We start from the raw sequence: 26033 nt of genomic DNA, 5'->3' as shown, positions 1-26033 counted from the left end.
CATTATATAAAGCTAAAATATCCCTATAATTTATTTGGAGATATATTTATAGGCTATGTTTTAGGTCTGTGGAAAAAATTATAATAGAGTTGACAGCACAGAACACAGTTGTAAAGACTTCTTATAGTTCAGGTGACTCAACAGTTAAGCACTTGGCTGCTAACCAGAAGGCTGGCTGTTCAAACCCATTCAGCGGCTCTGTGGGAAAAAGACGTGGTGATCTGTTTCCATAAAGATTCCAAAACCAAACCCATTGCCCGCTAGTCAATGCCGACTCACAGCAACTGTAAATCTTTACAGAAACAGATGGCCACATCTTTCTCCCGCACAGGGACTGGTGGGATCAAACCACTAATCTTTCAGTTAGCAGTCAAGCACTTAATGACAGAACCCCCAGGGCTCTTCTCCAGAAAAGTTACAGTCCAGAAAACCCTACAGGGCAGTTCTACTGTGTCACAAGGGGTCACTCTAAGTGGAAAAATTACTCGAGAGCACACAGCAGCAATAACATTCTTAGATATGACACACAGAACTCATCAAGAATTTCTACTTAAAAGAAGATATTCATGACAAAGTTGGGCATTTGAATACATTCCTACTGAGCAAAATTAAGCAGAAAAGTCCAGAAATTCAACATAAAGAGATTTTTCAGCGTAGTAGACAAGTTGTAGTAATTATGTTATAATTGGAAATAACAGATGAGTTTGCAAAAGCTTGATTACAGCTTAATGAATTCTTAAAGACTTTGTTTAGTACCATTATAAATTTTTGTACTGTCTAGTTTTTAACAGCAATAACATGCTCTTTCTCTCTATGTGTGTGTTAACTGGCCTTCCTGGAAAGATAAATGGGTGTTTAATATTAATTAGGTCAATACAGGAGTATTGAGATCTATTTGTATTTGCATATAATCCCTTTGCAAATAAGTCTTTTACAAATAGAAACTGAGAGGGGTATGTGTATGAGCTTTCGCAGTACCTGAACATCCTATCTCGATGGTAGTATTTACTATAGAACAAACTACCTTAAAAGAACATCTTCAGATTCATTCATTGGGGTTGGGAGCTAAAAATGCTCAGAATAGAATATCATACAACAGCATCCTTTGAAACCACCCTATAGCATGGACTCTATGGGTTCTATACTTTAATACCATTGTTTGTTATACTAGTCCTCTAGACCTGGATTGCCTTGGGAACCAAGGAAGCTTAAGCTTTGGTTAACTTCACTTGCAAAGTCTCTTTTCAAAGGCCTGAAAGAGACTCGAGCAATGTACTCAGTGTATCATTTTATGGTTGCTGTTGTTGGTAAGTGCCTTGCAGTCCAGGGCATTAACCCACAGTGCCATACCAGAACTCTTCATTTTATCGTAGAATTTGCAAATGCTACTTAATACTTAAATACTTACTGATGAAGATCAAAGACCACAGTCTTTGGTATGGGTTGCATTTCAATGTAAAGAAAACAAAAATCTTCACCATTGGACAAAATAAACAACATTCATATAAATGGAGAAAAGATTGAAGTTGTCAAATTTTGTTTTACTCAAGTCAACCATCAACACTCATGAAAGTGCAAAAGACCTCTTTAAAGTGTTCAAGAGCAAAGATGTCAGTTTTAGAACTAAGGTGCAGCTGACTCAAGCCATCGTATTTTAAAATAACTCATATTAATCTGAAAGTTGAACAATGAATAGAGAAGACTGTAGAAGAATTGATGCATTTAAATTATGGTATTGGAGGAGAATCTTAAAAGTACCATGGACTGCCAAAAGAACAAACCAATCTGTGTTGGAAGAAGTACAGCCAGAATGCTCCTTGGAAGCCAGGATGGCCAGACTTTATCTTTCATACTTCAGACATATTATCAGGAGGGCCCAGTCCCTGGAGAAGGGTATCATGTATAGCAAAGTGAAGGGTCAGAGAAAAAATGGAAGACCCCAATGAGATGGATTGGCACAGTGGCAGCAGCAATGGGCTCAAGCATAGCAACAATTGTGAAATTGTTGCACGTAGGGTCACTATGTAATTGATTTCAGAGCACTGTTTTTGTTGACTTCCCATCTTTTATTCTTCCCCTTTGATCAGGTAGTATTAGAGTGGCTGAGGGCATACAAGGGTAAGTCCAAAATTATTGCTACTAGGGTTCCAGTTCATATATGCATAATTTTTTTTTTTCCAAACAAAATGTGTTTAACCAAGTCTTTGCGATCAGTGGATGGATATAGACAAGTTCTCCAGTAATACATTTGTCTTAGTCTCATTAAAGTGCCTTAAAAAAAAAGGTTACATTTTGTGCCATGGGAAAAAATGATTTTGAGGTCAGTGCTAATATCAAATTTTTAACAAAACTCATGAACATCTTCCCAAATCATGGAAACTTTGCAAGAAGTTTATGTGCAAGGGGAATGCTGCCCCACATAAAACAACAGATTTTAGATAGATCAAGTATCTTAAGAAATGTTGGGAAGACCACAAAGATGAGCCAAGAGAGGGAAAACAGTTAATGTCAATGAATGAAGGTATTGTGGCTAGAGCCCAGGAATTAGTAGAAGAATACCACAGAGTTACTGTTCATTTGGTTGGGAATTTTCAATGTTAAGTGAACGTCTGGCCTCAGCAAGTTTTTGGTTTGAGACCAGTTACCTCAATGAGCTAATCTTTCTACCAGACTTTCAATCAAAATCAGAGCTAATGAATCAGGGATGAGTCTTGGAGTTACCAATGCAATCCAGAGAGTAAGATCCAAAGCAGATGTCCTCTCAGAAGGTCATGGCAACTGCTTTTCAGGCTTCCCAAGGGGTAAAATAATCTTAATAGATTTTCTTGAAGGACACAGGATGATCATAGGAGATTATTAGTAAATATTTTGTTTTCCTAAATAGAAAATTGAATTGGTGAGAAAAAGACCAGGAAAGTCCTGCTGAGGAAACTTTATTTTCCATCACAACAGTGTACCTGCACTTTTGTCGAAGGTAGGAAGGGTCGTCCTAAGAGAATTTCATTGAGAAATCTTCCCCATCTACCTTTCAGTCCTGATTTTGTCCCTTCAGACTTCTTTTTGTTCTCTAAACTCAAAGAACATGAGTTGCTTTGATGTGGTGTAAATCCAAGAGTGCAGAATTCTTCAGGAAAGTGGTAGAGACATGCAAACATCCCTTTCAGAAGTGTATAGACCTAGATGGAGGATGTGTCAAGAAACAACAGCTTCACATTTTAATATTTTGTTTAATAAAGGGGTTCTATGATTTTATAACAATACTTTTATACTTACCCTTGTATTTTGGGTCTGGCTTAAAGGAAGTTGAGATGGTGATACATTTAGATTTTATTTGGATTTAACAGAGATTCTATATATATAACCATTCTGTGTATAGTAATGTTATTGCTAGGTGTCATGGTAGAGAAAGTGACATCAAGGAATATTCATTACTATTGCCTACATGCTAAGTCACAGGGCCTGAAATTGTGTTATAAATATGCCCCATGGTGCCCAGTACCTGAAACATATTTAACATAATAATACAATAATAAAAATCATGTTTTCATGTGTGTCACAAAACAGCGCCTGTTTGTCATTATAAACTATTGTATGTACCTCAGATTTTTAATATAGTAGACTTTACAGGATTGATTCATAACTGCAAGTTGTATATGAGTTAGACATTTGCAACCTGAGGACCTCCTATACCAGAACATAGTTTCCAGCCTCACAGCAATACATAAGCCACCATAATGCAACAAAATGACATATGAGTGTGGGAAATTATCAAACAACATCATTGATATCACATGTAAATAAAGCTTGCTAAAGAAAATTCAAAAACAGCTGCAGCAGTATATCTATAGGGACCTGCCAGAAATTTAAACTGGATTCAGAAGAGGACGTGGAACAAGGGATATCATTGCTGACATCAGATAGATCTTAGCTAGAAGCCTCTGAGTACCAGAACACCAGAAAAAATGTTTACTTGTGTTTTATTAACTATGCAAAGGTATTCACTGTGAGAATCATAATAAAGTATGGATAACATTGTGAGGAATAGGAATTCAAGGACACTTAATTGTGTTAATTCCAAATCTGTACATAGACCAAGAGGCAGTCATTAAACACAACAAGAGGACATTGCATGGTTGAAAATCAGGAAGGGTGCGTGTCAGGGTTGTATCTTTTCACTATACTTATTCAATTTGTGGAGTTCTGGTGTGGTGCTGTAGGATAAGCACTCGGATCGTTAACCACAAGGTTGGCAGTTCAAATCCACTAGTCATTCCTTGGAAACCCCATACAGGGTCTCTATGAGTCAGAACTGACTCAGTGGCACTTAGCAACAACTAAAACACTCCATCTGTATGCTGAGAAGCCAGACTACATGAAGAAGAATGAGACATCAAGAATGAAGGAGAACTCATTAACAACCTGCAATATGCAGATGACACAACCTTCATTGCTGAAAGTGAAGAGAATTTGAGGTACTTACTGATGAAAAAAAAAAAAAATTCAAGCCTCAACTTGTACTATTGAAGGATCCTGTGGGCAAAATATTGAATGATGCAGAAAGCATCAAAAGAAGATGGAAGGAATACACAAAGTCACAGTAACAAAAAGAGGTAGCAAGCATATGATCAATAGCCAACTGAAGGAAGAAGTCCAAGGTGCCCTGGAGACATAGACAAAAAACAAGGCTCCAGAAATCAATGGAATACAAACTGGAATCGTTCAACAAACTGATACATTAGTGAAGGCACTCACTCATCAACGCCCAGAAATTTGGAAGACAGCTACCTGACAACTGAATGGAAGAGACCCATATTTTTGCCCATTCCAAAGAGAAGTGACCCAGTGGAATATGAAAATCATCAGACAATATCATTAACATCACACGCAAGTAAAATTTTTCTAAAGATAATTCAAAAATGACTGCAGTAGTACATTGGGAGGGAGCTGCCAGAAGTTCAGACCAGATTCAGATGAGAACTTGGAACGAGGAATATCATTGCTGACGTCAGATGGATCTTGGCTGAAAGCAGATAATACCAGAAAGATTACCTGTGCTTTATTGACTATGCAAATACTTTTGATTGTGTAGCTCATGACAAGTTATGGACAACACTGAGTAGAATGAACATTCCGGAACACTTAATTGTGCTCATGAGGAAACTGTACACAGACCAAGAGGCAGTTGTTCAAACTGAACAAGGGAACACTGAATGGTTTAAAATCAAGAAAGGTGTGGGCTAGAGTTTAATCCTTTCACCATAGTTATTCAATTTGTATGCTGAACAAATAATTGGAGAAGCTGCATTATATGAAGAATGTAGTATCAGGACTGGTGGGAGAATTATTAAGAACCTCTGATATGCAGATGATATAACCTTGCTTGCTAAAAGCAAAGAGGATTTAAAATACTGATGAAGATAAAAGATCACAGCCTTAAGTATGGGTTGCATCTCAATGTAAAGAAAGCAAAAATCCTCACTGCCAGACCAATAAATAACATCAAGATAAATGGAGAAAAGATTGAAGTTGTCAAAGACTTCATTTGGCTTAGAAACACTCATGGAAGCATCAGTCAAGAAATCAAACTATGTATTGCATTTGACAAACCTGCTTTACAAGACCTGTTTAAGGTGTTCAAGAGCAAAGATGTCAGTTCAAGGACTAAGGTGAGTCTGACCCAAGCCACAGTATTTTCAATAACCTCATATGCATTTGAAAGTTGGACAATGAATAAGGAGGATGGTACAAGAATTGAGGCATTTAAATTATGGTGCTGGAGGAGAATATTAAAAGTACCATGGAACAGAAGAACAAACAAATCTGTGTTGGAAGAAGTACAGCCATAGTGCTCCTTGGAAGCCAGGATGGCCAGACTTTGTCTCTCATACTTTGGACATATTATCAGAAAGAACCAGTCCCTGGAGAACGACATCATGCTTGACAAACTGGAGGATCAGCAAAAATGAGGAAGACTCCCAATGAGATGGACTGGCACAGTGACAGCAGCAATGGGCTCAAATGTAACGATTGTGAGGATGGCATAGGACTGGATAATGTTTCGTTCTGCTGTGCACAGGGCTGTTATGGTATTTTCAGTCACGTCATATCCTTTGAATTATACTGTTGTTGAAGACTACTGAACATACTGTGGACTGCTAAAAGAATGAATAAAATGTTTTTGCAAGAAGTACAACCAGAATGCTACATAGAAGCAAAGATGGTGAGTCTTTGTCTCATGTACTTTGGACATGTTATCAGGAGGGACCAGTTCCTAAGGAAGGACATTATGGTTGGTTTGTGAAAAAGAGGAAGATCCTCAATGAGATGAACTGACACAGTGACTGCAACATAAGTTCCTGGGTGACACATAGTTAAGCACTCATCTGCTCAAACACAGCAATCATTGTGAGGATGGTACAGACAATGTTTTATTCTGTTGTACATAGGGGCACTATGAGTTAGAACTGCCTCGATGGCACCTAACAACAGAGGAGAAACAGAATCAGAAGCAAATCTATACAAATTTTCTTGACTCTAATAAAAAAATAAAAATAAAAAAAATATATAAATTAACCATGTTCGAGGACAGTTTGGGTTATCTTTAGAGAATATTAGAAAATCATTGTCGCATGAAGTGATTAAAGACTCTGCAGCCAAAAAAAATGTAGCAACAATTGGTCTCTCAATATGAAGAGGAAAGAAGAGTACTGAGAACTGAAGATGCTTGGAATCAATTAGTCCAATGAACTAACAGAACATGTGAGTTTCAGTCTCCACAATTCTGAGACCAGAAGCACTAGATGGTATCCAGCTACCACTACCAGCGGCTCTGAAATGGATCATATTAGAAGGTTCTAGATAGAGCAGCAAATATGTGAAACAAAACTCAAAAGTATTTTTTTAAAAAAGAGACAGAGCTTAGTGGTCAGAAAGAGAACGGAGAGATCTGAGACTTTGGTCCTTGGTCATCCTTCAGGTCTGGAAATGAACTCATCCTCATGGCCCAACTTTCAGCCAAGCAGTAAATAGGTATATGGGGAGGAAAGGGGGGACAACACTGTGAATGATCAATTATTGAAAAGCAAAGGGGCAACATGTACCTAAGCGTGAAGGTGAGAAGAGACGGGACGGAGGCTGCAATGGAAACAGGATCCACAGGGATGAAGTGGGATGGCTGCTGTTCCATGGACGGGATTGCAGTCACTGAGATGAAACAAAGTAATGATTTGTTGAATGCAAAGCTGGTGATCTTATCTGGAAAGTTTCACTCAATTCACAATAAAATTTTTTAAATGTAGTAACAAAACATTTTAGGATATGTCAGTTGATTAGCAAAAGCACTATTTTTCTGGATTTTCAGTGTTGTGGTTTTTGTCAGTGGAATTTATTATAATTTCTTTTTCCATTCTAAATGAATATTCACTTCTGTGTCTAACTTAATATTCATAATTTTGTATCAATTTTCTTAAATTTTTCCTAAAGTGAATAACTTTTAAGGCTCTCAGAAATCTGGATCTCTGTCTATATTACTTATTCTGCAAAGAATTTAAATTCCTTCCCTGCCACAATAGTTAAATTTTATTTATTTGCCATTTATAAGAGTATTATTCAATGATACTAATTACATTCACTGTGTTTTGCTACTCTAGCTACGATCCATTCCCAATGGCTCTGCAGGTTAATGCGCTGGACTGCAAGGTCAGTTTGAGCCATAAGGTCAGCCATTCATGCTCACCATTCACTCCTCAGGAACTCTATATAGGGTTGCTATGAGTTGGAACTGACTCGATGGCACTTAACTACAACAAAAACTCAGCACACCAGCAAAAATAACTGCCCTTTCCTTCCCTCACCCCCACCTATTTTTAGGTGCTTTCCAGTTGGTTCCAACTTTTAGTGACCCTATGCACAGCAGAATGAAACCCTGCCCAGTCCTGCACTGTTCTCACAATTGTTGTTATGCTTGAGCCCATTTTTGTTGCTACTGTGTCAATCCATGTAGTTGAGGGGCGTCCTTTTTTTGTTGTACTTCCACCAAAGTAAGCCTGATGTCCTTCTCTAGGGACTGGTCCCTCTTGACAACATGTCCAAAGAATGTGAACCGAAGTCTCATCATCCTCTCTTCTTAGGAGCACTCTGGCTGTATTTCTTTTAAGACAGATTCATTTGTTCTTTTGGCAGTCCATGATACTTTCAATATTCTTTGTCAACACCATAATTAAAATGCATTGATTCTTCTCCAGTCTTCCAATCTGTTGTTGCTACTGCTGCATGTCGTTGAGTAGATTCCAACTCATACTGACCCTGTATAGGGTTTCCAAGGCTGTAACTCTTTACCAAAGCAGAAAGCCTCATCTTTCTTCCATGGAGCAGCTGTTGGATTCAAATTGCTCGACGCTTAGCCCACTGTATGACAAGGGCTCTGTTTTCCACCCTTGTTGTTAAGTACTATCGAGTCAATTCCTACTCACAGCGACCCTATATAGGGTTTCCAAGGAGTAGCTGGTGGGTTTGAACCGCCAACCTTGTGGCTCAAACTGACCTTGCAGTCCAGTGCATTATCATGCAGCGCCACATCAGGACTCCCACCGTAGACACCACTAATAAGCTTTTAACTAGTCTATATACTTCATTTGGTGGTATTGGTGGTTATGTGCCGTCTTGTCTGTTAGCGGTCTTGTACAAAGTTTTTGAGGCTGTAAATCTTTATGGGAGCAGAAAGCCTCTTCTTTCTTCTATGCAGCAACTGGCAGTTTAGAACTACTGACCTTGTGGATAACAGCCCAGCTCATAATCCATTATCTACCAGGCATGCTCCTAACATATTTCATGGACGTCAGATAAAATACTATTTGCCCTTTGTGTCTAACTTTTACTCAGCATAATATTTTCAAGGTATAACCATGTCATAACATGTATCAGAATAGGCTTTCTTTATGGCAGTACAGTATTCCATTGTATGTCTATGCCGCAGTTTGTTTATTCATTCATCTGTTGTGAGCAGCGCTGCAAGGAGCATTGATGACTAAGCATATATTGGAAGTGTTTATATTTTTAACACTTTACCCTTTCCTCAATAGATTAAAGAAAAGTTTTGAAAGGAGACCTGGTGTGATGCTGTGGGGTAATGCACTGGACCACAAATTCTATTTGAACTGCATTGTTGGCAGTTTCTTCTCAGAAACCCTATACAGGGTCGCTACAATTTGGAACCAACTGATGGCACTTCACAACAACCAGGAAAGAAGGAAGGAAGAAAAGAATGGAAAGAATGATGGGAGGTGGCTCTGTATGATGGAATGAGTCAGACTCTGGAGTCAAACAGACAGACAAACCTGAAGCTAAAATCTTACTGCCATCACTTGTGAGCTGTGCACCAAGTTATCTGACCTCTTGCAACTTCAGTTCTCTCACCCATAAAGGGAGGACAATACCACCTATTGTTTGCAGTCTTATCATGAGGACTAAACAACAATGTATGTAAAGTGCCTTGCAGACATTCTGGCACCAATAAGCATTTATTAACAATTAAAATTCTTTACTCTTGAATGCATGAGCCAAGTTGTATTTCTTGATGTTGTCTTATTAATACGCTGCCTTTAGAATGAGCAGGAAGGAAAAATTTCCAGTGTTTTTCCTGCTCTCTTGACAACAAACTGTGAGCAGTACACATAGGTGGGCAGTTCATTTCTTTTTCTGTGAAGGCATGAAATTGTACAAGGTGAGAAAATACATCATCCTCCATTCTGAACAAAAGTTAGCAAATAAAATATCACAGATGGACTGTTTAAGAAGTGGAATGAAATATCAAATTTAGGAATCTATGAAAAGCTACGCTGTATTTCATAAAAAGGCCTTACATTTGATTTAACATGCTGATTCAAAGACAAAGCAACAGCTTTTGTACTCATCCATGTACTTACTCCTGTGTTTCGAAAACATCTGAGAACCAGAGATTAGGAAATTTTTGGAGCAGGTGAGAGGATTAGAAATAGCTCAGAAGTCAACTGAGAGTGCAGGTGTCTCCCAGGATCCTGGCACTTCACAGGTGTGGCCATGCAGACAAGGATGGAACACCTTCAGAAGGGAGCATACTAAGCAGCCAGCTGGCAGCATTAACTGCATGAAAGGGTAAAAGAGGCCTGGCAAGAGGAGAAGGAAAAGGAGTCCCCAGGTGGTGTGGCAGTTAGAACCCCCTAGGGATGTGCTTCTAAAAGGTCTCAGCCTTGAAACCCAATGGGGCAGTTCTCCTCTGCACACACAGGATGGCCATGAGTCAGAGTCAACATAATGACAACAAAACAACAATACAAAGAGAAGAAAACTACAGTGGTAAAAATGTCTCCTAATAACCTGAAACTCCCATCACTCCTGTCCATCAGTGACTGAGTAAGCACACTTAGTTGTCTAGTCTTACACTGGAGAGAGTTGTAAAATCTATAACACTATGGGCAGACCTAGTTCTGTGGTCCATGAGACTCAAAGAAACTATCTTTCCACCTGAGATGTTTGCTAGCTAGACGTTACTACTTTTCCTTGCTGGTGGATTGATTACATGTTACTTGAATTACCAAAAACATTTGTCTATATTCTTTGGTGCTAGATTCCAGAACAGTAACTTCAGACTGTGGAGTATTTACCACTAAACACACACACACACAAAACAAATTACTCTAACCAGTGCATCTTTTTTCTACTGTTCATTGCATAAGAATGGCAAGGCTAGAAGGGGCCAAACGCAACATTCAGTCTTTCTTCTCTTTTATCCTGTAGGAATCATCTGTACAATACCCCCTAAGGAGGAGTCACACACGGATGTCCTGGCAAAGGCGGTCCATTTCCTGAGTTCTCAATTTTAAGAAGTCCAATCCTATTATTGAGTCACAGCGTCTCCCTGAAATTCTACCCATTAGTCATAGTTCTTTCCTCTGGAACCTCCCAAAGGTAGTCCCATCTTTTTTATATTAATTAGTCCAATACAAGTTTTATGGAGGAAACAAAAGATGACAAACAAATAAAACATACAGAAAACCAAACATGTCTGAAGTTTCTTCCTTACAAAGCCTAACATCCAGGATTCTTTCAAACACTTCTGTCTCAAGATAGTACTTATTATTAACTCCCCTCTCCCCTAACTCACTCATTTCAATAATAGGATTGTACTTCTTAAAATTGAGAAGTCAGGAAATGGACCACTTTTGCGAGGGCAGAGGTATGTGACCCCTCCTTAGGGAATATAAGTGTCTACCACTCAGTAGGCACTTTGCTAGTCACTCAGAATATATGGAACTCAAATAGTCCCACAAATATATACAAAATTGTTACTGGGGTAAACGTAGCAAAGGAGAGTTGGTCCGTGCAAATACATATGTAAGGAAAAATAATGTCAAAAAGGGGAAAATCTGAAAAGCTAACACTGAATTCAGTTATGAAAGGAGAGTAGATATTAACTAGGGAAGGGAAGGGACGGAGCTTTGGAACAAAAGCCCTGGTCAAGCAGTGGCAGGGAAGAGGTGAAGTTACATAAGAGACTATGGCTGGGGTGCCAGAGAGCAAAGGGGAGCAAGGTAAGCATGCAACTGGAGAGAGCCAGGGCTGGACCAATCAAGGCCCTTCAACTGGATGGCTGAATCTTTATCCTAAATACAACTGGAAGCCAATGAATGATTTTAAGCATGGGATTTGGGAGTTGCGTGGTCGGTTTGTGTCTTTAGAGGGCTGCTCTGGTTGTAGTGTGAAGAAGTTATTAGGACAGAGTAGGAGACTAGGGAGAAGGCTACAATAGTACTTCAGACAAGAATAGATTATGATTCTTAGGTTGGAATGATGATTGTAAGGGCAAGAGAGAGAAAGAGGAAACTGTGCTGGCTGAGCGGATATTTAGGGATAGAATTGAAAGGACTAGGTAATAGATTAGATACTGACAGAGGAAACAGAAAGTACCAAAGATAATTTCTAGGCCTCAGCCTGAATAACCAGCAGGATGGTGGTGCTACCACTTGCTTAAATAGGGAAGTCAGGTTTGGGAGAGAAATCTCAGGGTGGGTGCTGATGACAAAAAGTCGTTAATATTCATGGAAGCCATCAATTACAACCCTCTGGCACCATACAGGTGATGGGAAAACCCATTGTAAGCTTTTTTATTGGTGGTGGTGTTGGTAAGTACATAGCTCTTTTTTGAAATTTCTTCTTTTGGATAGAAGAGACTGTTGTAATTACTGTGAATAACATAGCTCAACTTTTAATGTCATTTTTAATAGCCAGAAATATTTAGATTCAGCTTCATATTATCATAGCAATTTAGCTGTCAATATTATCTATATATAATTATACCAACTTCTCTCTGGGAGTGGTATAGCATTTATGCTCTCTCTCTCTCCTTTTTATTTTTTTTTGCCTTCTATCTTAAAGTCTACATCAATAAACTTTTTCTACTGCTTCTAAAGGATTAGAGTTTCTTCTTTTATAAATGGATAACTTTAGGATACTCTCAAGATATAACCAACTCACTTTAAGGAAACTCCCAACATCTCTTAAACCGAACTATAATGAAGTGTCTATCATTTTAGCTAGAGAGGGAAGACTTTCTGTCAACAGACTTAACGCTCTTATATGATCCAACTGAAAGGGTAAGATTCTTCATATCAAGGATCACGTTTGCCTCCTCAGTATATTGGGTTGATAGGAACAGGCAACTTAGACTTTGGCTATCAAAATTGGGGGGCTATAAAGGCAATAAGTGGCAGGCTTACAAACTTTCATGAGGGTGCTTAGTGTCAGAACAAGAGGAGTAAGATAGAAACTCCAGTGAATAGTTTTCCTCATGTCCAGATAGGTCTGGTGATGACAGGGATCGAATTTTATGACTCAACTGTGAGTTAATATTATCAGGACTAATGGCAATTGTCACAATTTTAACTGTAGAAGAGGTAAAAACTAAAAGAGTGAGTAGTTAATCTTACATTCCAGGAACAGAGGACCTTAGGACCATCAAGAGGGAAGAGCAGGAGAGGAGCGAGAGATCCAAACCAGAATAGCAGCAACAACAGAGATGGTGGCAGAAGCAATGGCATAGAGAGAGCAACAGAGGACTATAAGCCCATGAACTGAGAAAGGCAGTGTGCCTGAAGGCAGGAGGCTGACTTGCAAAATGTTTCCTTTGGACATTTAAATGAATACATACTTTCAATGTGGTATGTGTACATTTAAAAAAAAATTTTTTAAAGCTATGTAGGTAAATTCCATTAGCTGATGGTGCATGGAGGTAATTGTAGTTACTGCACTGCTTTTTAAAAAAATACCCCAACAATTCTTATATGACAGTATTCCAAATCTCAACCTCTTTTTGTGGAAGGAGGGTAAAATTGGGGAGAAATCGTAATTTAAAAATTATTACTAAGAGCAGGTAGGTGTAACAACCAAAATAAACAACTACGTATCTAAAGTTAAAATTAAATCCAAATATTTAAGAACTCAACGGTCATGGATTGAATTTTGTGGTCCCCTGCCCCAAATGTGACTAGTGGTTTGACAGTTACGTATTGGTGTAATTTGACAATTATGTATTTGATGTAGTTTGGCAATTATGCAATCAGTCGTCATGGTTATGTGTTGTGATTTGATCACCCAATCAGATGTCAAGGGACTAGGGTGGAAAGCAACACCCTTACTCAGCTCATAGCCCTGATAGATGTGGGGGCAGTTTCCCTGAGGTACGGCATGCATCACCTTTTATTTTACAAGATATAAAAGGAGAGAGAAGCGAGGAGAAAGAACGGAGCTACTAAGACCAACAAAGAAAGGCTGGCAGCAGAGTGCGTCCTTTGGATCTAGAGTCCCTAAGCTGAGTCTTCTTGACCCAGGGGAAGATTGATGCCAAGACAAATGGAGAACTCTGAGGAGAGCTGGGCCCACATATGTTGAAAGGAAACAAGGACCCTCTCCCAGAGCCAAAAGGAAGACAAAGCCTTCCCTTTGAGGCCAGAACACTGAATTCAGACTCCTATCCCCCTTAATTTTTGAAACCCCATCATAAAATGTTGTTGTTGTTCTTGTTAAGCACCCTCGAGTCCATTACAACTCATAGTGACCCCACATAGGGTTTCTGAGGAGCAGCTGGCGGATTTGAACTTTCGACCTATGGTTACAGTCCAGTGCTGATCCTACAGTGCCACACCAGGAGTTGTACAACAGGTATATTTTAATTAAGAATTAAAACCAAATTTTGGAAATTTTCTCTTAAATGGCTAAAAACAAAATGTTTCCAGTTTGAATAGGATCACTGGATTTTGTTTCTTGCTTTGTTTCTTAAAGATCACCTGGTCTTTTAGTTATCTAGTTAACCAGTGTCTGATTTACTCAGCATAGACATTGAATAAATATGGAGAAAGGATGCAATCCTGACACACACCTTTCCTGGTTTTAAACTATTTAGTGTCTCCTGGTTCTGTTTGGATGACTACATCTTGGTCTATGTATAGGTTCCTCATGAACACAATGAAATATTCTGGGATTTCCATTCTTTATAGCGTCATCCACAGTTTGTTAAGATTTACACAATGGAATGCCCTTGCGTATTTAAGAAAGAACAAGTAAACATATTTATGGTATTCTCTGCTTTCAGCCAAGATCCATCTGATGTCAACAATGATATCCTTCATTTCATGCCCTCTTCCGAATCTGGCTTGACTTTCTGGGAGCTCCTTGTCAATGTACTGCTGCAACCGTTTTTCAATGATCTTCAGCAAAATTTTACTTGCGTGTGATACTAATGAAACAGTTTGTAGGAAAATGGAATTAAATGATAATGAAAATTTCCCACAAATCTTTGAAATCCCCTCACACATGCCTCCAGGCTCCAAAGAGCATTCTCCTTCTTTTAAGTAAGTTCATTGTGAAATAGGCAAGACTGGGCAGGTTAACTGTTAGGTGGTATTTCTTGCTCAGAAAGAAGCCTTTCTATTCAAGGGAACATCAGCATAGATCATCCTGAATTCTTGTCTGTTACATTATTGTTGTTGTTATGTGCCGTGGAGTTGGTTCTGACACATAGCGACCCTGTACAGGGTTTCCGAGGCTGTAAATCTTTACGGGAGCAAAAAGCCTCATCTTTCTTCTGCGGAACAGCTAGTAGTTTTGAACTACTGACCTTGTGGTTCAACAGTCCGATTCATAACCACTACTCTATCAGAGCGCCTTGTCTGTTGCATTAGCCATCTTGTATTTCCTACTGCCTCATCTGGTTTTCTTCCGGAGGAATACACAGGAGACAAGATTCAGGCTGGCTTAGGGTGCTGACCGATAGTGTAAAGGATAAAGGTTCAGAAGAGCAGCCTCGGGGCTGGCACCAGTGTACCAACTACCTTCCAGCTCCAGTCCACAGAGTCCTTTTCTCTTTGTGTGGTTGGAATATTGTCCTTTTTCTATGCCACTCCACAAGGATTCATACATATGGAAAAAGGTACTGAGCTAGGAGTCAAGTGAGCCAGATTCTAATATGAGCTCTGGCACAAATGAACTACATGAATTTAGGCAATTACCTAACACCTCTGAAGCTAGCTTCACATCTATAAAACACATTATGCAATTTCCCCTCGGTATAACCAGTCTCCATAAGCAAATCACTAGGCCTTTCTTCTGAAGTGTCTCTAGGTGAACTTTAACCTCCAACCTTTAGTTAGCAGCCAAGCACAATAACCATTTGCACCATCCGGGTTGTTATTAAGGGTAATAACCCTACTTTATCATCTCTTGTTCTTACTTGTATAACAGTATCTCAGCTCCTGAACTCCCAAACTCCTACAACTTCTCTTGTAACTATGACAGTTTCCTTCGCTCAATTATATAAACATCATATCACCTAGTATGGGCTAGATTTATGACTGGTACTAGTTATAACAGAGAAAATGAAAACAATCATGTTCACTTCATTTGGCTGAAATAACAATTTCATTAAAAGAAGAAAATTCTGACCACTATGAGGAATATGAAGAGCAGGGTAATAGGAGAGAGTGTGGGGAGAATAATCAGAATGCTATTGCAAGACTCTAAATGTGAGAGGATGGTGTAGCAGTTTTGGTGGTTGAATATGGAGAATTCAGTAACAATTTTAGAAATAGAATCGATCAAGTCCACTGTAGTATTAATAAAGGGAGATTAAGGAGAGAAAGGGAAGTGCCAAGGAGATCCCAGACTTCTAGTTTGAGCTATTGGGTTGATTGGTGGGAAAACCTAAGGAGGAGCAGGTTTGAGGGTGAGACTTGTGAGTTATCTTTGGATATATTCAGTCTGCAAAACATTCAGAAGGAGATGTCAAGTAGGCAACTGGATATGCAAGGCTGTATCCAGAGAGAGGTTTGAGTTGGGAGTTAATATTAGGGAGCTGTCAACAAATACGTTGTGTTCGAAGATATAGGAATGGAAGTATTCACTCAGGGAGAGTTAACCCAATAAATATTTTGAAATTGCTTATGCTTCTGGAGAAAAGGAGTCTTTAAAAAGTTTGTGGAAAAATTGAATTAGAAGATAATGGAATTTATGGACAATCAGTAGAAGCTGCCAGGCCACATGGAGACGAGAGTGTGCTCTGTGATTCCTCAGAGAGCATTGGCTAGAGTATGAGATTTTCTTCTTTGACACATTTGGTGTCAGAAGATGAATTTCAAAGATGTACTGCCACTTTTGGGGCAAGATGGCAGAGTAGGTAGAGGCACCGAGCAGACCCTCTGCAACAAAGACATAGACCAAATGAAACAGATACAGATAGTGATCTTGAAACCCATGCTTCAGAGGATAGGACAAAGAGGTGGATTGGGTGCCAACTGGAAGAGGAAGCTGTGAACAGGAGCAATGAGAGAAGAGTGGACTGTCAGCTGGTGTAGAGTGCTGTGGCCATCCTGAGTTTTTACAAGCATCTGTTTGTACAGTGGTCTGCAGATACGGGATATGGATGGAGGTTAGCTGCAAGAAGGGTGTGGTTTCCCCTAGTTATGTGCCCTCCTGGTAGCCAGGGGCATGGTCAGTCCTTGCCCTCACCAGCCCCGCTGCCAGTGGCACCCTTTCGGGTGCAGCGTTAGCTCTGCCTGGGGTCAGGCTCTGGGAGTGCCACTCGAGCTTTTGGAGGTGCATGAACCCATCCTGAACTATGCTACACAAATAGCGAATAGAGAACTGTGTTCAACACTTCTAGTCCCAATTACATCCACCAGGAGATAGGTGGTGAGTACCTGGGAACACATTCACATACAATCATCAAGAAAAAAATTAAACCTAACTGTAACCAGTATTCCTAGCTCGATCCCAACTCCTATCTTTAACATTAATCCTCATCCTAACCATGATCCTGAAACTAAACACAGTCCTAGGCCTAACCTAGACATACACCTGACCTTAACTCCCTATTCCTTTGTTGTGGCCACCCTGTATAAAATTTACAGGGAGTGACTAGTGGGTTGGAGGTCTAGTGCTTATCCTACAGTAACACACCCAAACCCCCCTTGTTCCTATCCCCTCCTTATTTCTACCCTCAAAAAGGTGCATTGCCTTCAGCAACCCCAGAGTTGTCAAAGATTCAGACTTTGGGACCAAGGAAGACATTTGGAGTTTCTATCTTCCCAGACTCTTGAACATAGTCTCAAGGTAAATAACTTCTTGAATTTGAGCTCTGCTCCTTTGCATTATAGCTCTTTAAGTTTTATTGAAGGATTTGTTTATGTTCTTGCAATTTAGTGTAACCTTCTGAAAAATAAAGGAAATGCAGTTAGAGTCCTTTTAGGACTTCTGCCTACTATATGAACAAGCACTTTGGTTCTTTAATGTGGCTACTCTAGTCTGGTTGGCATAACCTCACTAAAGATAGTTTGAAAAATGAGTGACCATTTGGTGGTTCTGAATTAGTTTTCCTTTGCAGTAAATTAGAAAATAAAGACTAATGGATTAAGCAGCCTTAATGGGTTGCGTGTTCTGATTACTACCTAACCTAAAATCAAACTCACTGCCATTGAGTCCATTTCGACTCACAACTCTTCTATTTAGGATTTTTCAGGGTGTAAGTCTTTAGCGTAGTGGTTACGAATCGGGCTGCAAACCTTAAGGTCAGCGGTTCGAAATTACCCGCCGCTCTGTGGGAGAAAGATGAGGCTTGCTACTCCCGTAAGGATTTACACCCTCGAAAACCCTGTACAGGGTAGCTATGGATCAGAACCGACTCGACGGCACTTAACAATAACAACAACAAGTCTTTACTGGAGAAGAAAGTCTCCTCTTTCTCCAGTGGGGCAACTGGTATGTTTGAATTCCCCACTGTGTGGTTAACAGTCTAGTGTTTACCCTATGGTGCTGTCAAGGCTCCTTGATTACTACCTTGAAGCCTCTAAAAGACATCAGGACAGTATAATTGTCTCCTTGCTAGATACTGTACCCAAATTAGCAAAACAGAAGGAGCTATAATGTAAAACTCCTGCTTGGATTCTGTCCACTTGCATGCTGGCAGTCTCTTTTTCATACTCTCTGTTGTCTTCCTACTTTCTGATAATACTCTTTCTGAGCTTTCTTTTTTTTTAACATAAAAAAAAAAAAACAATGTAAGAAAGTTTAACCTGAAAAGATCCATCCTGTGAGCCCTGAGGAGTCTCTCCATGTTTTCTGTATTCCATGGATTCCCTCAGAGTTAGCTAGCATTGGGTAAAGTGTTTTCCAAAATTACACGAAGACCCATACCAGGTTTGCTTAGGAATTAAAAATGGTTATTGAGGTTTATCAATCAATCTGGGCTCCCACACTTGGTTCAACTAGTCCATATTATAATCAGGCCTGAAGAAACTCTGCTAGGATTAGAACAAGCTGCTAGAAAAATTTGGAAATCGTTTAGCTTTAAACATCGATAAGACAGCCACTGAGCTCCTTAAAGATGTTCAACCAATGGTTAAGAGATTAATTCTGAGGCTACTCCCAAAGACTTTCTTCTAATAATTTATTGGACAAAACATTATCCTTGTAGATAGAATAAAGACGAGAGTGTTTTATGATTATGAAAACAGATTGCTTCAGTTTTCTAAACTCTCTGGTCTTACCTTATCTGTTTCAGGTGAAACTGAAATTTTAATATCTTCATATCTGGATAGAAATCAGATCTCATACATGATTAAGTAGTATCAGTTGGATTGCAAAATTAGTCATTGTGGAATTAACTGATTTGATTTATGAACTTCCCAGACTATTTCAAAAAAAGTTAATGAGTTTAGGGTTCTCCCGTTGCAGCTGTTGTTGTTGTTGTTACGTGACACAGTCAGTACCAAAGCATAGTGACGCTATGCACAACAGAACGAAACACTGCCCAGTCCTGGGTCAACCTCACAATCGTTGCTACATTTCAGCACATTGCTGCTACCACTGTGCCAATCCATCTAGTTGGGGGCCTTCCTCTTTTTCTTTTACCCTCCACTTTACTAAACATGATGTCGTTTTCCAGGGACTGGTCCTTCCTATAATATGTCCAAAGTATGGCCATCCTGGCTTCCAAGGAACATTATGGCTTCACTTCTTCCAACACAGATTTGTCTGTCCTTTTGGCAGTCCATGGATGGTACTTTTAATATTCTCCTCCAACACAATAATTCAAATGCATCAATTCCTCTATAGTCTTCCCTATTCACTGTCCAGCTTTCACATGTATATGAGGTTATTGAAAATACCATGGTTTAGGTTAAGCACACCCAAGTTCTCAAACTGACATCTTTGCTCTTGAACACTATAAAGAGGTCTTGTGCAACAAATTTGCCCAAGCAATATGTCGTTTGATTTCTTAACTGCTACTTCCATGGATGTTGATGGTTGATCCAAGCAAAATGAAGACTTTAACAACTTCAATCTTTTCTCCATTGATATGGATGTTTATTGACCCATTGGTGAGGAATTTTTGTCTTCTTTCTATTGAGGTTGTAGTCTTTGATCTTCATCAGTAAATATTTTAAGTCCTCTTCACTTTTAGCAAGCCAGGTTGTATCATCTACATATGGAAGGCTGTTAATGAGTCTTCCTCCATTCCTGATGCCACATTCTTCTTTATATAATTCAGCTTTTGGGATTATGTGCTCAGCATACAGAGTGAATAACTATGGTAAAAGAATACAAGCCTGGTACACACCTTTCCTAATTTTAAACTATTCAGTGTTCCCTTGTTCTGTTCAAACAACTGCCTCTCCGTCTATGTACAGGTTCCTCATAAGTACAATTAAGTGTTCCGGAATACTCATTACCTGCAATGTTGTCCATAGCTTGTCATGATCCACATAAAAGAAAGCTTTTTCATAGTCAATAAAGAATAGGTAAACATCTTTCTAGTATTCTCTGCTTTCAGCCAAGATCCATCTGATATTAGCAATAATATCCTTTGTTCTACATCTTCTTTTGAATCTGGCTTAAACCTATGGCAATTCTGTGTTAATGTATGTTTGCAGTGATTTTTGAATCATCTTACTTTTTACTTGTATGAGATATTAATGCTATTGTCCAATAACTTCTGCCTTCTGTTGGGTCTCCTCTCTTTGGAGTGGGCACAAATAAGGATCTTTTTCAGTCAGTTGGCCAGATAATAGTCTTCCAATTTTTTTGGCAGAGATCAGTGAATGTCTCAAGTACCACATTGGTTTGTTTAAAGATTTCAGTTTAAATCCCATCAATTCCCAGAACCTTGTTTTTTTGGCTAATGCTTTCAGTGCACCTTGGACTTCTTCCTTCAATATTATTGGCTCTTGATCATATGCTACCTCTTGAAATGGTTGAATATCGACCATTTCTTTTTGACTCTGTATTCCAGACAAATTGATAGAGGAATGGTGTTGCATTCATCATCAAAAAGAACATTTCAAGATCTATCTTGAAGTACAACCCTCTCTGTGATAGGATAATATCCATATGCCTACAAAGAAGACCAGTTAATACAACTATTATTCAAATTTATGCACTAAACACTAAAGCCAATGATGATAAAATCGAAGAATTCTACTAACTTCTTCAGTCTGAAATTGATCAAACATGTAAACTAGATGTATTGAAAATTGCTGGTGATTGGAATGCAAAGGTTGGAAACAATGAGGAAGGATTAGTCATTGGGAAATATGGACTTGGTGATAGAAATGATGCTAGAGATTGCATGATACAATTTTGCAAGACCAATGAATTCTTCATTGCAAATACCTTTTTAAGCAACATAAAAGATGACTATACACATGGACCTCACCAGATGGAATACACAGAAATCAAATTGACTACATCGTGGAAATAGATGGTGGAAAAGCTCCATATCATCAGTGAAAACAAGACCAAGGGCAGACTTTGGAACCCACCATCAATTGCTCATGTGCAAGTTCAGACTGAAGCTGGAGAAAATTAAAACAATTTCACAAGAGCCAAAATATGACCCTGAATATATCCCATCTGAATTTAGAGATGATATCGTCTGAAGAATAGATTTGATGCTTTAGACACTGAAAACTGATGACCAGAAGAGTTGAGGGATCACATCAAGAAGTTCAGATAGGAAGAAAGCAAAAGGTCATTAAGAAGGCAAGAAAGAAGGAAAAGACCAAAATTGATGTCAGAAGAGACTTTGAAACTTGCTCTTCTTCAACATAGAGATCCTCAAATAAATAAAAGAAATGAGGAGGTAAAAGAGCTGAATAGAAAATTTCAAAAGGTATCTTGAGAAGACAAAGTCAAATATTATGATGAAATGTACAAAGACCTGGAGTTAGAAAACCAAATGAGAAGAACACACTCTGCATTTCTGAAGCTGAGGGAACTGAAGAAAAAATTTAAGCCACAGCTTGCAATATTGAAGTGTTAAGATTAGAGACAACAAATTATAGAAATTATTGACCTTCTTTAAAACGCTCCAATAAGATCTTCAATGGGAATCATGATCGACTCTGACCTAGTTTCTCTAATTCTGAGACATTCTGCAGAGCTGTGATTGGTTTTAGAAAGGAGTCAAATAACTTATTTTTCAAATAAGTTATGTCCCTCATTAACTTATAGAAGAAGTAAGAACTCTGCCCAATGCTCATCATAGTTGTTCCCAGGACATCTTTAATAGTTGTAAATTGAGGACCGGGCAGCCCTCCCAGTCCACGTCAAATGTTTCCATGTTAAATTCTAATATTCTTACTGAAAGCATTTTGTAACATTTAAAAAAAAATAAATTTCAAACAATAAATAAATAAAATCCCTATATAAGCGCTATAAGTGGCATAAAGGAAAACTGGTAGCACAGTGGTTAAAACGCTGGTCTGCTAACCAAAAGGTCAGCAGTTCAAGCCAAGCAGCCACTTTGTGGGAGAATGATTTGGCAATTGACTTCCATTTAGATTGCTGTTGTTAAGTGCCATTGAGTGGATTTCAACTCATAGCGACCCTGTACAAGGTTGTTGAGGAGTGGCTGGTGAGTTTGAACCATCGACCTTTGCTGTTCAGATTGCCTTTTTGGTTGCGTGCTTATCCTATAGCGCCACACCAGGACTCCTTCATTTAGATTACAGCGTTGGAAACCCTACTCTGCCTATGAGGACATTATGAGTTGCAATCTACTCCATGGCATAGGGTTTGGTTCTTGGTTTTGCAGTGACACAGCAGTGTGCGCTGGTGGCACTGTAGGATAAGTATTGGACCCTGCAAGTTTGGTTTAAACTCACCAGTCACTCTTTAGAAATTCTATACAGGGTCACTATGAGTCAGAACTCATTCAACAGTACTTACCAACAACAATAACAAATTAAACTAAAGGTTAGCAGTTCAAATCCACTGAGAGATACTGCAGAAGAAAAGCCCTGATAATCTTCTTCTGTTAAGGTTTGTTGTTGTTGTTGTTGTTAAATGTCGTTGAGTTGGTTCTGACTCATAGCAACTCTGTATACGGTTTCCAAGTAGCAGATGGTGGGTTTGAACTACTAACCTTTCTGCTAGTTCTTATCCAATAGCAACACACCAGGACTCCAATCTTATATTGTTGTTGTTGTTAAGTGCTGTCGAGTTGGTTCCAACTCACAGCGACACTGAAGAGGGTTTCCAAGGAGCAGCTGGCAAATTTGAACCACCGAAATTGAGGCTCAAATGGACCTTGAGGTTGAGTGCTTATCCTAAGGCGCCACACCAGGCTGATAAAATACTGGTAAGTGAAAAACCTCAAGGTCAGCAGTTTGAAACTACCAGCCATTCCATGGGAAAAAGATGAGGCTTCATGCTCCTGAAAAGATTTACAACCTCAGAAACCATGTGCAGGGTCACTATGAGTTAGAACCAACGCCACGGCACACCACCACCACCACCACAAACATTTAGGAATTACCTGGGATCATTGGCTAGAACCCCCCCAGTAAGAATTCCAAGAATTCAATTTCAAGTATTTACCAAGAAAACCCCATGGAATAGTCCCACTCGGTAATGTGAGGGATTGCCAGGAGCTGGAATCCACTCAGTGGCAACTAGTAATAGCAACAACATATAAGCAATATCGTCACATCTCAAAAAACTTATCATGAGAAAAGGGAGTAAGGAAGTCACTTTATCCATATTCCACAGTTCTGGCCCTATCCTTTCAACCACCTCTCCTCTCCCGATTCCATCTATCCTGCCCTTCCCCCATAGTGAATAGTGCCTAGATGATTGTGAAAACTATCAATGGGACAAATTATAATTCCAAGCACACCCCCACCCCACCCCCCCATTCTCAGATTTTCCGTCTTAAAAAGCAAGTGCATACAGAGATTTAGAAATCAATAGATTTCCTTGTAACTATGATAATTTACCTAAGTAAGAGATGAATTTGAACAGCCACGCCCTCTTACTGAGCAGAGCCTGTTTGAATTTCCAATTATCCTATAATTATTAACAGTGTGGCATAAAAACTGTTCCATCTCAATCAGAAGTAATGGTTTTCATTTTCCACATTATGCATTGATTTATTTTGGAAATTTGTCATTAGAGGATTGTCTGTCTACTGACCTTTTCTTTCATTTCCTGGAACTGTTTTGTTAGATGGGCTGCCTCGTATCAACAACCACAAAAACCCCTCCTGTTGGTTGAGTCGACACCATAGAGACACATCATAGAGACACGATAGGACAGAGAAGAACTGCCCCACTGGATTTCTGAGATTACATTTTTATGGAAGCAGACTGCTACCTCTTTCTCCAGCTAAGCTGCTGGTGGGTCTGTACTGCTGACCTTTGGGTTAGCAGTTAAGCACTTTAACCAGCATGTCAGCAAGGCTCTCATATCACAAAGGAGAAAAAATACAGACCACTGGGAATATCTCATGTGCAGTTTTGCAGTTCTAGTTACAACCACGATGCACAAGCAATTTAGGACTGTCTTTCCCATGACTATCCACTGTTCCTCTACCACCGCCACACTTCTTAAATCAATCACCAGATTTTCAAAGACCTGATATTGCTGTTTCTTTCAACAAACTGGTATAATTCATAAAAAGTCAGTTTTATAAATATCTTTTCCACAGATTGTAAGGGAGGGAATGTAATAAATCTCAAGCTGGACAAAAAATGCATGATTTTCCATGAGAAATAATCAGGCTTTTTGATAGGTTTTAAAATGTGTATACTTCCACAGCATAACATCTGGTTGATGACAAAGACTGACGCCTGCAATGCTCCATCCTCAACCCTCTACCAAAAAACCAAAACCTCAAATGACCTGTGAATGATCTTTACAGGTCATTAATGATCGATTTAAGGCAGTCTACAAAAAGTATTTTTGCATTACAAATCTTGATGGTATTAGTATAACCATAAATATATACAAAAAGACAAATGTATATTCTAGAGCTACATGTTTGTCAAGATATTAATAGTTACTAAATTCATATTTGAAACAGTGGGAAATGGTTTAGGAAACCAGCATTTAACTCTGACAGAGTAGTTTAGCTACTCGGAAGAAAGGAAGGCACATGGATCATTACAGAACTTCAAGCTTAATCTCAGGATCCAAGTGTTCCAAGTTCAAATAAATCCTCACAAGCCTGCTTGCTCTGCTGACTGCCAAGTCTGAGCTGCTGGCAAGCAGCGGCCAACCTGTGCCTATAAACAAGTAAACTAACGTCACTAGATCACTAAAGAACAAAAGAATAACACCCAGAAGCAAACACACATTAACTCTAAAGATAATATAATAAACAGAATGATACCTGTTCTTCGGCTCTTTGGTTTCTCTGTGTTGAGAAGTATTTCCTGATTGCATGGAGAGGATATTTTTTGAAATAAGCAAATCTAGACTGAGGCAACAGATTATCCATACTGAGGAAGGCGAGAGGGTTCTGGTCCGCCTCTCCCTTTCAGCAACCATATGAAATTTAGAAACTCTGCAGTTGCTCTGTTGCCTAGAGGTTTGCTGGTAGCTCACTCACGTTCCTGCAGAGTAAATGTTCTCTTTTTCCTTGTTGCTTTCTCTTTTGGGTAGAGGTCCCAGTGAAACCAGAAAGCCAAGTAGGAACACTAGCTAGATATGTCCCTTGAAATGCTATGCCCACAGGGCACTAGGAGCTAGATGAATTTAGGGGCAGGTTCACAGAATGCAAATTGCCTAGAAGTAGTGATGTAGCTGTCCTATTTCTAGCGGCAGCAGTTCTGTTGCAAGCTATGTTAATATTAGCTAGCTGGTGACTTTCCACACCCACAGACTCTCGAGAGGTTTAATCTTAACTCTTCTGACAGCTTTTCTGGCTCCTAAGGAGGGCAAGGCATATGGGTTTTCTAGTTTCCTTCTAGATTTCCTATCACGAATACATACAGACTGTCCTCAGCAGTATTTCAGCTCTAAAGTGTCGATTCATTCCTTCTTGAGAATGTTTTCCGGGACTTCTAAGGAAATGAACAAATTACCTCACTCTTCATTTTTATCAAAGGAATTCAGTGTCGACACTGAAAAGGCTTGGTTTGTACTGTGATGCATTATGCAACATGCCCAGTAACCAGATACTTTACATTAATTGAACAATAGCTGCAAACAGATTCTGTTCTGAGTTA

The 26033-nt window shown here is 39.2% G+C and overlaps 1 protein-coding gene across 1 annotated transcript in view; it reads right to left on the bottom strand.

Annotated features, from left to right (window-relative positions):
• ATP2C1 (ATPase, Ca++ transporting, type 2C, member 1) overlaps positions 1-25605 on the bottom strand; it is a 192324-nt gene extending 166719 nt beyond the window's left edge. Inside the window, exon 1 of the mRNA XM_006840020.1 lies at positions 25196-25605. Within this exon, the coding sequence (XP_006840083.1) occupies positions 25196-25303 (108 nt within the window). The 5' untranslated portion in view covers positions 25304-25605. The remainder of the gene's footprint in view (positions 1-25195) is intronic.
• Positions 25606-26033: the final 428 nt, after the last annotated feature.

This window comes from Chrysochloris asiatica, unplaced genomic scaffold (assembly GCF_000296735.1).
Source record: "Chrysochloris asiatica unplaced genomic scaffold, ChrAsi1.0 scaffold00028, whole genome shotgun sequence".
Lineage (NCBI taxonomy): Eukaryota > Metazoa > Chordata > Mammalia > Afrosoricida > Chrysochloridae > Chrysochloris > Chrysochloris asiatica.
Note: the sequence above shows the minus strand (reverse complement) of the source record. Positions and strands in the feature narration are given on the sequence as shown.